This window comes from Coregonus lavaretus (genome assembly GCF_964263955.1).
Source record: "Coregonus lavaretus genome assembly, contig: HAP1_SCAFFOLD_6341, whole genome shotgun sequence".
Taxonomy (NCBI): domain Eukaryota; kingdom Metazoa; phylum Chordata; class Actinopteri; order Salmoniformes; family Salmonidae; genus Coregonus; species Coregonus lavaretus.
Genome location: NW_028166175.1, coordinates 19395 through 33456, shown reverse-complemented (window position 1 = coordinate 33456; position 14062 = coordinate 19395). Strand labels below are relative to the sequence as shown.

The window sequence follows — 14062 nt, the reverse complement described above, 5'->3', positions numbered from 1 at the left end:
GGTCTAGGCAAGAACCAGGCAGTTGGTGGGCTAGGTCTAATTAATGGAAGCAGTTGTCAGTGATTAAGCCTTAAACAGAAAAGGTCAACAGAGCAGTGGAGTGAACCTTGTCCCGCCACCATGCTCTAAGGGCAGTCTAAACCTTTATCAGCTAAATGGTAAAGATGCACTAAGGTAGAAGGGCAGGGTGAAGAAAGGGTGGCTGGGGGAAGGTAGGGGCAGGGGGAGGGTAGGGGCAGGGGGACGGTAGGGGCTGGGGGAAGGTAGGGGGCAGGGGAAGGTAGGGGCTGGGGGAAGGTAGGGGCAGGGGAAGGTAGGGGCTGGGGGAAGGTAGGGACATGGGGAAGGTAGGGGCTGGGGGAAGGTAGGGGCAGGGGGACGGTAGGGGCAGAGGGAAGGTAGGGGGCTGGGGGAAGGTAGGGGGCTGGGGGAAGGTAGGGGGCAGGGGGAAGGTAGGGGGCTGGGGAAGGTAGGGGGCTGTGGGAAGGTAGGGGCTGGGGAAGGTAGGGGCAGGGGGAAAGTAGGGACAGTGGAAAGTTAGGGGCAGGGGGAAGGTAGGGGCTGGGGGAAGGTAGGGGCTGGGGGAAGGTAGGGGCTGGGGGACGGTAGTGGCAGTGGGAAGGTAGGGGCTGGGGGAAGGTATGGGCAGGGGGAAGGTAGGGGCAGGGGGGAGGTAGGGGGCTGTGGGAAGGTAGGGGCTGGGGAAGGTGGGGACAGGGGGAAGGTAGGGGCTGGGGGAAGGTAGGGGGCTGGGGGAAGGTAGGGGCTGGGGGACGGTATGGGCAGGGGGAAGGTAGGGGGCTAGGGGAAGGTAGGGGCTGGGGGAAGGTAGGGGGCTGGGGGAAGGTAGGGGCTGGGGGAAGGTAGGGGCTGGGGGAAGGTGGGGACAGGGGGAAGGTAAGGGTTGGGGGAAGGTAGGGGGCTGGGGGAAGGTAGGGGCTGGGGGACGGTATGGGCAGGGGGAAGGTAGGGGGCTAGGGGAAGGTAGGGGCTGGGGGTAGGTAGGGGGCTGGGGGAAGGTAGGGGCAGGGGGAAGGTAGGTGCAGTGGGAAGCTAGGGGCAGGGGGAAGGAGAGAGGACCGGTCGGCCGGATCCTACCCAAGCCTGACACACGAGTCATTGCTTCTTCATCCTCCATTACCCCCTCCACCAGTCAGATCTGGCCTTCCTCCCAAATAACACCCTATTCCCTATTTATGGAACCCTTTTCCCCACAGGGCCCTGGTCTAGAGTAGTTTAGCATATAGGGAATAGGGTGCCATTCTGGACTGGGCCCTGGTGATCTGTGTCATTTAGGGATGAGGAATAAGGCTTCAGACCAGATCAATAGATGTCAGAGTGGCTCCCTGCTGTGATTCATTAATGAGTGAACAATTACAAACCAACCTACCATCACTGAACCACTATACAAACCATTGTCATGGTTGGCGGTCCCTGACTGAAAGAACGTGGGCCTTGTTTTTGGGAAGGGACCTGTTTTGGAATCTCAAAGTAACAGTACAATAATCAGGTAGCTTAGTGGGTAAGAGCGTTGTGCCAGTAACCGAAAGGTTGCTGGTTCTAATCCCTGAGCCGACTAAGTGAAAAACCCTAATTGCTCCTGTAAATCGCTCTGGATAAGAGCGTCTGCTAAATGTAAATAATACTTTAAAGTCGGAAGTTTACATACACTTAGGTTGGAGTCATTAAAACTTGTTTTTCAACCACTCCACAATTTTCTTGTTAACAAACTATAGTTTTGGCAAGTCGGTTAGGACATCTACTTTGTGCATGACGCAAGTAATTTTTCCAACAATTGTTTACAGACAGATTATTTCACTTATAATTCGCTGTATCACAATTCCAGTGGTTCTAATCCCTGAGCCGACTAGGTGAAAAACCCTAATTGCTCCTGTAAGTCGCTCTGGATAAGAGCGTCTGCTAAATGTAAATTACATTTACATCATTTAGCAGACGCTCTTATCCAGAGCGACTTACAAATTGGAATAAAGGTTAAATAAAGAAAAAAAAATATATATATATATAGAAGTAATGACGCTCAAAATGAGGTTTTCAAACAGCCTAAAACAGATTACATCTGAATTTGTAAACAAGGCTGCATGGGATTTCAGTAACAATTTATTTGGATAGTCCATCTGTAGATCAATAACATTTCATCTAATCTAACAGCAACCCTTATCCTGACCTTAACCCTTACCATAAGCAGTTGCTTATCGACAGATAGTTTGTTGATCGTATGACCATCAAAATCCAGACTATTCAAATAAAGTGTGGTGTGGTGTGGGGTGTGGTGTGGGGTGGGGTGGGGGGGGTCCCTCTCTCAGGGTTGTTTACAGACAGATTATTTCACTTATAATTCGCTGTATCACAATTCCAGTGGGTTCAGAAGTTTACATACAATAAATTGACCGTGCCTTTAAACAGCTTGGAAAATTCCAGAAAATGATGTCATGGCTTTAGAAGCTTCTGATAGGCTAACTGACATAAGGAGGAGGCCCTATGTTGCACATTGTGTTTTTTGTGTTGGTCTTGTGACTGAGTTATATGTTATAAGGATTACAAACTGCATAGGCCTAATGCAAGCTGTCGCCTTTGTGAATAAATGTCGACTGTATTTGAACTGAATAACGTTTTATCTCTTCCGTAGCCTCCAGGCTCGCTGCGTCTGTGAGATCGATTTGATGGCATGTTGAAGTCATAAAGCTCTTTTTAAAATCAAATGATGAGCGGTTATGTTCTTACGTTCCGAGTAGCATGTTTCTGCCGGCTGGGAATCAGTGTACACACTTTGTTTGGCTTTTATTCAATCCTAATGACATTACTTTCTAAAGAGCTCTGCTGTGATGGCTGGGTTTGGCTCTGGCCGCGTCCCAAAATGCCACCCTATTCCCTTTATAGTGCACTACTTTAGACCGGGACCCCAAATGGACTCTGGTCAAAAGTAGTGCACTATGTAGGAAATAGGGTGCCATTTGGGAGGCGAAGCATTGAGAGGGGACAACGATGGAGATACACAGGTCTAGATATGAGTAATGGCATTGCGTAGAGATGTACTAGACTAACCATTATATTGGAGATTTGATTTGATCAGAGGTTATTCCTCTAACGTCTATGGAGGTCCATTGTCTGAGCATCTGATCTGAAAATGGGGTCCTGTTTATGTATTATGTTTACACTGACTGGTGTTCTGCAATCTGAAAACATTATGGATCTGTTGTTGCAATTGGCATTACTGTATAGACTGCAATTTCTGGGGGTTGGATGGAGAGAGGTTTAACCAGCTTTTTTGACTGTAGAGTGGGAAATGATTTTGTAAAATAATTTTCATTTTCGTTTCATTTTTAGTCATTTAGCAGACACTCTTATCCAGAGCGACTTACATGAGCAATTAGGGTTAAGTGCCTTGCTCAAGGGCACATCGACAGATTTTTCACCTAGTCGGCTCGGGGATTAGAACCAGCGACCTTTCGGTTACTGGCACAACGCTCTTAACCACTAAGCTACCTGCCGCCCCATAATTCTGTTATATTGTTAAAAATGTATTTTAAAAAGTTGAAAATGTTAATGAAAAGCCAATTTCCCATGTCTTTCCCGTCTGAGGTTGAAAGGCACAGGTTGTCTGCCAGGTACTGTCTATGGTCCTGAACTGTGATCTTGTCTTGCTGTCTTTGAAACGCGAAACAGAGTAACGATACATTTTCTACCATTTGGCTTTCCGTAGTTGTGTCGTTTTGAAGGCGGTGCTTTTTGACCGAGGAGTTTTTTGTTGTTGTTGTAGTTTCTCGCCGAAACTCTTGAGCAAAACAATGGCAAACAACTTTCAAAACGTGACTCTTTCTCTAACTTTACCTATATCATGCCAGATCTGCCTTGGAAAGGTAATTCAGTTTTGGAACAACGCCAATGCAATCAATCATGTATGCAGACAAAATGCTAGCTAAGCTAGTTAGCTGTTGATAAGCCAATTTAGTTAACGTTAGCTTCCTTGCCTAGTAAATATTCGTTTAGCAAGTGATGTAGATTTTTTACCTTGTAACGTTTAGCTACTCATATTTGTCGGTGGGTGGCTAGTTAACTACACATTTGTTGATTAATTGCATCGCCCAATTCTTGTTGGCTGCTGCAGATGATATCGTGTGTTGTTAGCTTAGCCAGCTAGCTAGCTAGCATCTTGGTGCAATTTAGTAGGAAGGCTTTACAATTCCAGATATTAGCTGTAGCTGGTCAACTATTCTTGTTTCATCTCACAATATGTCAGTGCCTACCATTGCACGGATAGTTCTATTGCAATCGATCATAATAATATTTGTCTTTTTAACATCGCTATCTGCAAGGTCCGCCAGCCTGTCATCTGTGCCAACAACCACGTGTTCTGTTCTTGCTGCATGGACATCTGGTTGAAGAAGGCTAGTCAATGTCCTTCATGCCGAGTTCCCATCACTTCAGAGAACCCGTGCAGAGAAATTATAGGTAAGAGCAGTAGCCTACCAACTACTGCAAAAATGTCAAGCAGGTTATCTCTGCATAATCAGAAGAGAAAGGGCCGGCCCCCCCCGAGTCTGGGTCTGGTTACTCTCACTGTTTGTTCCTTCTGGGGACTCGCACTGTTTCTTCCTGTTGCTGTACTACTTACTGTTTGGGGTCTAGACTAGGCTGGGTTACTGTAAAGCACTTTGTTGATGTTACGGTAGCTAAAGGTGGCAGAGTTCCTATTCTTTGTTAACGAGCTGATTCCCTACTGTGGTCCTGCTGTTGTTTTTAGGAGGAACGAATGAGAGCGAAAGCCATTCTGTGAAGAAACGCCTCCGAAAGACCAGAGGAGAGCTTCTGTTGAGGGAATATGAAGTAAGCTAAATGTGCTGCACGATTAAACTGTAGTCTGAGTGTCTTCTTCATCAGTTTCCCCCTCTAGCAGTTTGTTATATCCAGTCTCTGCTGTAGCCGGCTGCAACCGGGAGACCCATGGGGCGGCGCACAAGTCGTCCAGGGTAGGGGAGGGGAATGGCCGGCAGGGAGGTAGCTCAGTTGGTAGAGCATGGCGTTTGCAACGCCAGGGTTGTGGGTTCGATTCCCACGGGGGGCCAGTATGAAAAAAAAGAAAAGAATAATGTATGCGCTAACTGTAAGTCGCTCTGGATAAGAGCGTCTGCTAAATAATGTAAAATGTTATACAGTGCATTCGGAAAGTATTCAGCCCCTTTCACAGCCTTATTCTAAAATGTATTAAATACATTTTTCCCCTCATCAATCTACACACAATACCCCATAATGACAAAGCGAAAACAGGTTTTTAGAAATGTTTTCTAATTTATAAAAAAAAAAAAATAACATATACCTTATTTACATATGTATTCAGACCCTTTGCTACGAGACTCGAAATTGAGCTCAGGTGCATCCTGTTTCCATTGATCATCCTTGAGATGTTTCTACAACTTGATTGGAGTCCACTGGTGGTACATTCAATTGATTGGACATGATTTGGAAAGGCACACACCTGTCTATATAAAGGTCCCACAGTTGACAGTGCATGTCAGAGCAGAAACCAAGCCATGAGGTCGAAGGAATTGTCCGTAGAGCTCCGAGACAGGATTTTGTCGAGGCACAGAGCCATGAGGTCGAAGGAATTGTCCGTAGAGCTCCGAGACAGGATTTTGTCGAGGCACAGATCTGGGGAAGCCTACATTTTTACATTTTAGTCATTTAGCAGATGCTCTTATCCAGAGCGACTTACAGTTAGTGAGTGCATACATTTTTCATACTGGCCCCCCGTGGGAATCGAAACCCACAACCCTGGCGTTGCAAGCGCCATGCTCTACCAACTGAGCTACAGGGGACTAACTCGGGGTTTCTCTTTTTGGGGCCGGGGACCCCCTTTTGTGATCGTGAATTCATCAGGGACCCCCTTTTAAATTCGAGTGAGATAAAAAATAGCATGCAAGGAGTTTTACGATGACTTCGGCACGGCCGGACGATCCAAGGCTCGGGCCCTGGGAAGGAATTTTTTTTAAAAAAATGGCATCGGAGAGAGAATTTTCTAGCTATTTTCCTGCAATTCTACACATTTCATCATGGGGCAGAGAGATTTTGTTGTTGCGGCTTTAATGCTAATATCCTGCAATTCTAGACATTTTGCCGTGAGACTTATTCCACGTATCCTTTGGACAAAATTTATTAAATATGTTGTTTAGTAATATGAATTAAAAAAATAAAAATCTGAATAATTCCGCACACCCCACCCCAGTTTGAGAACCCTTGGCCTACACGAGACGTCCTCTAAAATCACTGTCACTTCTATATGTAATTCTATGGTGGACATCCTGTCTTTATCGTTCAGGATGAAATGGAAGGTCTCCTCAAAGAGAACGAAGAGCTGAGGAACAAGAACCAGAGCATGGAGTCCCGGCTGAAGACGGCCTTAGACCCCTGTACCATAACAGCCGGCCAGAGAGAAAACGGGGGTGTAGACGCCGGTGTTCTGGAGGAATGGAGCAACAAGCTGAGAGCCGCTACAGACGGCTACAGTCAGATAAAACTGGACGTGGAGAAACTGAAAGAGGTATTGACGAATACGATCTGTCTATGGATTAGGCTATTGCACCCGAAAACTCGTTATGATGTAAAAAACCGTTTCCCGCCCAGAAAATCATTTTCTATTCATTCATGTTCTTTTTATACGTGTTGTTGCGTACTGCGTAAAACAAAGGGAAACAAATCATTGGAATGTTTCTTTTTTGTCAATTAATCCAGTAATTGGGGTCGTCGACTGGCAATTTGACACAGTGGTAACATCAGATCAATGTCACATGCATACAAACATGACATAATACACAAAAGTGAATGACAAGCAATGTGTGAAATGTGTGCAGTCCAGAATGTAATAAAATATATTAAATAAAAAAGTTATGTTCCTCTGTTCAAGGCTAACAAGATGTTACGGTCTCAGAATATTGACCTGGTCCAGGAGAACATGAGGTTGAAAGCTGAGGTTGCCAGCAGATCTCCTCAGAAGTATGTACTAGTCTTATGTTTTAAATGTTGTGTGTATTCTGGAGTGGATTCAGTTCAACTGTGATGGTAATGGACCACTGGGTGGAATATTCTGGAGTGGTTTCAGTTCAACTGGGATAGTAATGGACCACTGGGTGGAATATTCTGGAGTGGTTTCAGTTCAACTGTGATGGTAATGGACCACTGGGTGGAATATTCTGGAGTGGATTCAGTTCAACTGTGATGGTAATGGACCACTGGGTGGAATATTCTGGAGTGGATTCAGTTCAACTGGGATAGTAATGGACCACTGGGTGGAATATTCTGGAGTGGTTTCAGTTCAACTGGGATCGTAATGGACCACTGGGTGGAATATTCTGGAGTGGTTTCAGTTCAACTGGGATCGTAATGGACCACTGGGTGGAATATTCTGGAGTGGTTTCAGTTCAACTGTGATGGTAATGGACCACTGGGTGGAATATTCTGGAGTGGATTCAGTTCAACTGTGATGGTAATGGACCACTGGGTGGAATATTCTGGAGTGGTTTCAGTTCAACTGTGATAGTAATGGACCACTGGGTGGAATATTCTGGAGTGGATTCAGTTAAACTGTGATGGTAATGGACCACTGGATGGAATATTCTGGAGTGGTTTCAGTTCAACTGGGATCGTAATGGACCACTGGGTGGAATATTCTGGAGTGGTTTCAGTTCAACTGTGATGGTAATGGACCACTGGGTGGAATATTCTGGAGTGGATTCAGTTCAACTGGGATAGTAATGGACCACTGGGTGGAATATTCTGGAGTGGATTCAGTTCAACTGGGATAGTAATGGACCACTGGGTGGAATATTCTGGAGTGGATTCAGTTCAACTGGGATAGTAATGGACCACTGGGTGGAATATTCTGGAGTGGATTCAGTTCAACTGGGATAGTAATGGACCACTGGGTGGAATATTCTGGAGTGGTTTCAGTTCAACTGGGATAGTAATGGACCACTGGGTGGAATATTCTGGAGTGGTTTCAGTTCAACTGGGATAGTAATGGACCACTGGGTGGAATATTCTGGAGTGGTTTCAGTTCAACTGTGATGGTAATGGACCACTGGGTGGAATATTCTGGAGTGGTTTCAGTTCAACTGGGATAGTAATGGACCACTGGGTGGAATATTCTGGAGTGGTTTCAGTTCAACTGTGATGGTAATGGACCACTGGGTGGAATATTGTTGGTAAAAACTATGACTAATCTATTTGTTTCTATTCTGGTTCTCTATAGAAATTGGGTTTGGTCAAGAGTTAAAATATTTGATCTGGCATCCATTTTGTATGTGTCTGTCTACAGATACAGTAATCTACAAATGTCTGACTTTTTATCAATGGTGAGATGGACTAAAATGCATCTGTAATCACACTGATATGATCAACTGTTTGCGCTCCCTGTTGCCTCAATGCAATGTGCTCCTGTGGTGTTCTTCATGGTAATATTCTGTACCTCAGGACCTCTTTGAAAATAAGTGTTTAAATTAATACTTTACAGTTTTTATCCTGTGGTGTCAAATGCACATTTAGTTTGATGTATGTATTGTTTTTACCCTGCAAAATGTCATTTATATGCTATCAAATTCAATTCAAACTCCCTTCTTTCTTTCTGATCTGAATCACCCCTCAGGTTTGGCCGGTACACCGTAGCAGCGCTGGAAGCTAAGATCCATCAGTACGAAAGAGATGTGGACCACCTGAAGAGAGCTCTGGAGCGCAGCGACCTGTACATAGAAGAACTGGAGGCCCGCGGTGGACGGGGAGCTGAGCCACCCCAGGGCCACACCGATGCCCGTCCAGAGAGCACCTCCTCTGGGGAGGGGGAGGCCGGGACCAGGATCCACTACCAGAGGATCAGTGCCACGAGGCGGAGTCTGAGTGACGTGGAGAAGGCCTCCATCTGCGCCAGTCTGGAGGGAGAGTCCAAGACCCTGTCCGCTCACCACAGCTACCTCCTGGCGGCCTCTAACGCCGTGGAGCTCAACGGCGCCGGCTCCGAGACCTTCCGGGACCACCGGAGAGGTTTCGGCGTGGGCGTGACGCTCGCTGGACACAACGACTCGATAGAAACTGATAGCGTTGGCGCCATCGCTCCCTCTGACCACCTCCTCCCCTCCACCCCTTCCTCTGCCTTCCGCTCCCTCAGTCTGAAGGGTCCCAGTGTTGGTGAAGACCAGAAGCTTGGTTGGAAGTCTGTGACCTATCTAAGGAGACTCAGTTTTGAGGACGGTGTAGAACCAAGCAGCAGCGGTGCCTCCAGTGTAGGAACTAAACGGTCCAGGCTCACTGCTCAGTTCTCCAACGGTGTGTCTTCCAGTAACGTAGCCGAGCCAGGAGGCTCCACCACCACCACCACTAAGCCGGTGTTCTGGGCCGCAGCCTGGCACAGCCACAAGGCTTCTGATATGACCTCTGTGACATCACCCAATCACAATGGAGAGCAGCAGCTCAACACATCATCGGGGTCGGGGCACAGCGAGAGAGACCCAACCGTGGGAGCCACCGCGTCCCAGAATCTGACAGATGAGGAGACAGACCCCATGTCCAGCGAAGCCTCCATGGACGCGGCCTACCTGGATAAGATCTCTGAGCTGGACTCTATGATGCTGGAGGGGCCCGAGAGCTGCAGCAGCCGCAGTTCGGCAGGATCACACCTGTCCTCAGGATCACACCTGTCCCTGGCCTCCTCCCTGAGTTCTGCCGACTCACCAGACTTGACCCTTGACCTCAGACTGGACGCGACCCTGGTACCTGAGCTGGAGGGCAGCTCTGAATCCTTCCTGGGTCCTGACTCCGACCAGGACCGAGAGGGAGGTGGACAGACCGAGGCTGAGGGTCGGGGGAGCTCGTCGTTAAACCAGAGGGGGAGGAGTGAGGGTTTAGACTTGGCATGCAGCATAAAGGGAACCTCTTCCGCTACAGTGACAGGGTCAGAGACCCAGGCGGCTGCTCCAGCATCCACATCCACGACAGGAGCAGCCCAGTCTGGGTTAACGTCAGGAACCGGGTCCGTGTTCTCCTCTGGGAGAGACGTTAGCAGCAGCAGCCACCATCTTCTAGGCTCTACAGGGCCCGCTGGAGGACAGACAGGACCCAGCCACCTCTCTGACCCCTCTCAGACTGATGAACTGTCCTTTGACCTGCTGTTTGACCCCTCAACGGAGACCAATACAGGACCAGGAGGGCCGTCAGGTTGGCAGGCCTCAGCCGACCACCATGATGAGGACAGTGACATCTCTTCTGGCTGCTCGGCAGTCGGCTCTGGAGAGATCACCGTGAGACAGAAGAGAACAGCGGCTCCTAGTCAGGCTGCCAAACGGAAGTCTCACAGTCCTTTTAACATCGGCAGTCCCTCCAAACATTCTAAGTTGATGTGATTGTGATGGAGTAAACTTGGCCCTGCACCCCGTCACTGTAGACTAGCCTGGATACCAGTCTGTTTCTGATCTCTTTAATATAGCCTGGGTACCAGTCTGTTTCTGGTCTCTTTAATATAGCCTGGGTACCAGTCTGTTTCTGTTCTCTTTTAATATAGCCTGGATACCAGTCTGTTTCTGATCTCTTTAATATAGCCTGGGTACCAGTCTGTTTCTGGTCTCTTTAATATAGCCTGGATACCAGTCTGTTTCTGGTCTCTTTAATATAGCCTGGGTACCAGTCTGTTTCTGGTCTCTTTAATATAGCCTGGATACCAGTCTGTTTCTGATCTCTTTAATATAGCCTGGGTACCAGTCTGTTTCTGGTCTCTTTAATATAGCCTGGATACCAGTCTGTTTCTGGTCTCTTTAATATAGCCTGGATACCAGTCTGTTTCTGGTCTCTTTAATATAGCCTGGATACCAGTCTGTTTCTGGTCTCTTTAATATAGCCTGGGTACCAGTCTGTTTCTGGTCTCTTTAATATAGCCTGGATACCAGTCTGTTTCTGATCTCTTTAATATAGCCTGGATACCAGTCTGTTTCTGGTCTCTTTAATATAGCCTGGGTACCAGTCTGTTTCTGGTCTCTTTAATATAGCCTGGGTACCAGTCTGTTTCTGGTCTCTTTAATATAGCCTGGATACCAGTCTGTTTCTGGTCTCTTTAATATAGCCTGGATACCAGTCTGTTTCTGGTCTCTTTAATATAGCCTGGATACCAGTCTGTTTCTGGTCTCTTTAATATAGCCTGGATACCAGTCTGTTTCTGGTCTCTTTAATATAGCCTGGATACCAGTCTGTTTCTGGTCTCTTTAATATAGCCTGGATACCAGTCTGTTTCTGATCTCTTTAATATAGCCTGGATACCAGTCTGTTTCTGGTCTCTTTAATATAGCCTGGGTACCAGTCTGTTTCTGGTCTCTTTAATATAGCCTGGGTACCAGTCTGTTTCTGGTCTCTTTAATATAGCCTGGATACCAGTCTGTTTCTGGTCTCTTTAATATAGCCTGGATACCAGTCTGTTTCTGGTCTCTTTAATATAGCCTGGATACCAGTCTGTTTCTGGTCTCTTTAATATAGCCTGGATACCAGTCTGTTTCTGGTCTCTTTAATATAGCCTGGATACCAGTCTGTTTCTGGTCTCTTTATTAATATAGCCTGGATACCAGTCTGTTTCTGGTCTCTTTAATATAGCCTGGATACCAGTCTGTTTCTGGTCTCTTTAATATAGCCTGGATACCAGTCTGTTTCTGATCTCTTTAATATAGCCTGGATACCAGTCTGTTTCTGGTCTCTTTAATATAGCCTGGATACCAGTCTGTTTCTGGTCTCTTTAATATAGCCTGGATACCAGTCTGTTTCTGGTCTCTTTAATATAGCCTGGGTACCAGTCTGTTTCTGGTCTCTTTAATATAGCCTGGATACCAGTCTGTTTCTGGTCTCTTTAATATAGCCTGGATACCAGTCTGTTTCTAGTCTCTTTAATATAGCCTGGATACCAGTCTGTTTCTGGTCTCTTTAATATAGCCTGGATACCAGTCTGTTTCTGGTCTCTTTAATATAGCCTAGATACCCGTCATTCTGGTCTCTTTAATATAGCCTGGATACCAGTCTGTTTCTGATCTCTTTAATATAGCCTGGATACCAGTCTGTTTCTGGTCTCTTTAATATAGCCTGGATACCAGTCTGTTTCTGGTCTCTTTAATATAGCCTGGATACCAGTCTGTTTCTGGTCTCTTTAATATAGCCTGGATACCAGTCTGTTTCTGGTCTCTTTAATATAGCCTGGATACCAGTCTGTTTCTGGTCTCTTTAATATAGCCTGGATACCAGTCTGTTTCTGGTCTCTTTAATATAGCCTGGGTACCAGTCTGTTTCTAGTCTCTTTAATATAGCCTGGGTACCAGTCTGTTTCTGATCTCTTTAATATAGCCTGGGTACCAGTCTGTTTCTGGTCTCTTTAATATAGCCTGGATACCAGTCTGTTTCTGGTCTCTTTATTAATATAGCCTGGATACCAGTCATTCTGGTCTCTTTATTAATATAGCCTGGGTACCAGTCTGTTTCTGGTCTCTTTAATATAGCCTGGATACCAGTTTGTTTCTGGTCTCTTTAATATAGCCTGGATACCAGTCTGTTTCTGGTCTCTTTAATATAGCCTGGGTACCAGTCTGTTTCTGATCTCTTTAATATAGCCTGGATACCAGTCTGTTTCTGGTCTCTTTAATATAGCCTGGGTACCAGTCTGTTTCTGGTCTCTAGCCAACTCCTTATGGAATTGTGTGGTATGACGCCGTGGTATGACGCCCTTCTTTCCTTATGGAATTGTGTGGTATGACGCCGTGGTATGACGCCCTTCTTTACTGTGTCTTAGTGGCATGTTATCAAATGGCATGTTATTCCCTATGTAGTGCACTACTTTTGACCAGAGTCCTACGGGCCCTGGACAAAAGTAGTTAATTATATAAGGAATAGGGTGCCATTTGGCATAATGATTCCATCAAGTCTTATATTGCTAATGCTAACTGCTCCATACAAACTATTGCTAATGTGTGTGTGTGTGTGTGTGTGTAATGGCATCAAATTATTCTGAAAATAAAATGTATTTTCAGTAACTTTTGTGCATTTTTATTGAAACTAACAAAACTTAACTTTACGGTATAATAAATACTAATTGTTTGAGAATATGAATGTTATCTGACTACAGGCCTCTATATCACTTTACATGCTGTTGGAACTATTAATGTTATCTGGCTACAGGCCTCTATCACTTTACATGCTGTTGGCACTATTCATGTTATCTGGCTACGGGCCTCTATATCACTTTACATGCTGTTGGAACTATTCATGTTATCTGGCTACAGGCCTATATATCACTTTACATGCTGTTGGAACTATTCATGTTATCTGACTACAGGCCTCTATATCACTTTACATGCTGTTGGAACTATTCATGTTATCTGGCTACAGGCCGCTATATCACTTTACATGCTGTTGGAACTATTCATGTTATCTGGCTACGGGCCTCTATATCACTTTACATGCTGTTGGAACTATTCATGTTATCTGGCTACGGGCCTCTATATCACTTTACATGCTGTTGGCACTATTCATGTTATCTGGCTACGGGCCTCTATATCACTTTACATGCTGTTGGAACTATTCATGTTATCTGGCTACGGGCCTCTATATCACTTTACATGCTGTTGGCACTATTCATGTTATCTGGCTACGGGCCTCTATATCACTTTACATGCTGTTGGCACTATTCATGTTATCTGGCTACGGGCCTCTATATCACTTTACATGCTGTTGGAACTATTCATGTTATCTGGCTACGGGCCTCTATATCACTTTACATGCTGTTGGCACTATTCATGTTATCTGGCTACGGGCCTCTATATCACTTTACATGCTGTTGGAACTATTCATGTTATCTGGCTACATGCCTATATATCACTTTACATGCTGTTGGCACTATTCATGTTATCTGGCTACGGGCCTCTACATTTACATTTACGTCATTTAGCAGACGCTCTTATCCAGAGCGACTTACAAATTGGTGCATTCACCTTATAGCCAGTGGGTAAATTTAAAAAAATGTTTGCCTGTTTTTTTT

General features: G+C 45.7%; 1 protein-coding gene across 1 annotated transcript; it reads left to right on the top strand.

Moving 5' to 3' along the window:
• Positions 1-3764: 3764 nt before the first annotated feature.
• obi1 (ORC ubiquitin ligase 1) lies at positions 3765-13052 on the top strand. Its single transcript, XM_084190209.1, has 6 exons — positions 3765-3878; positions 4335-4470; positions 4763-4845; positions 6335-6556; positions 6920-7008; positions 8657-13052. Exons 1-6 carry the CDS (start codon positions 3807-3809, stop codon positions 10401-10403), a joined length of 2349 nt encoding a protein of 782 aa, XP_084046335.1. The 5' UTR covers positions 3765-3806; the 3' UTR covers positions 10404-13052.
• Positions 13053-14062: the final 1010 nt, after the last annotated feature.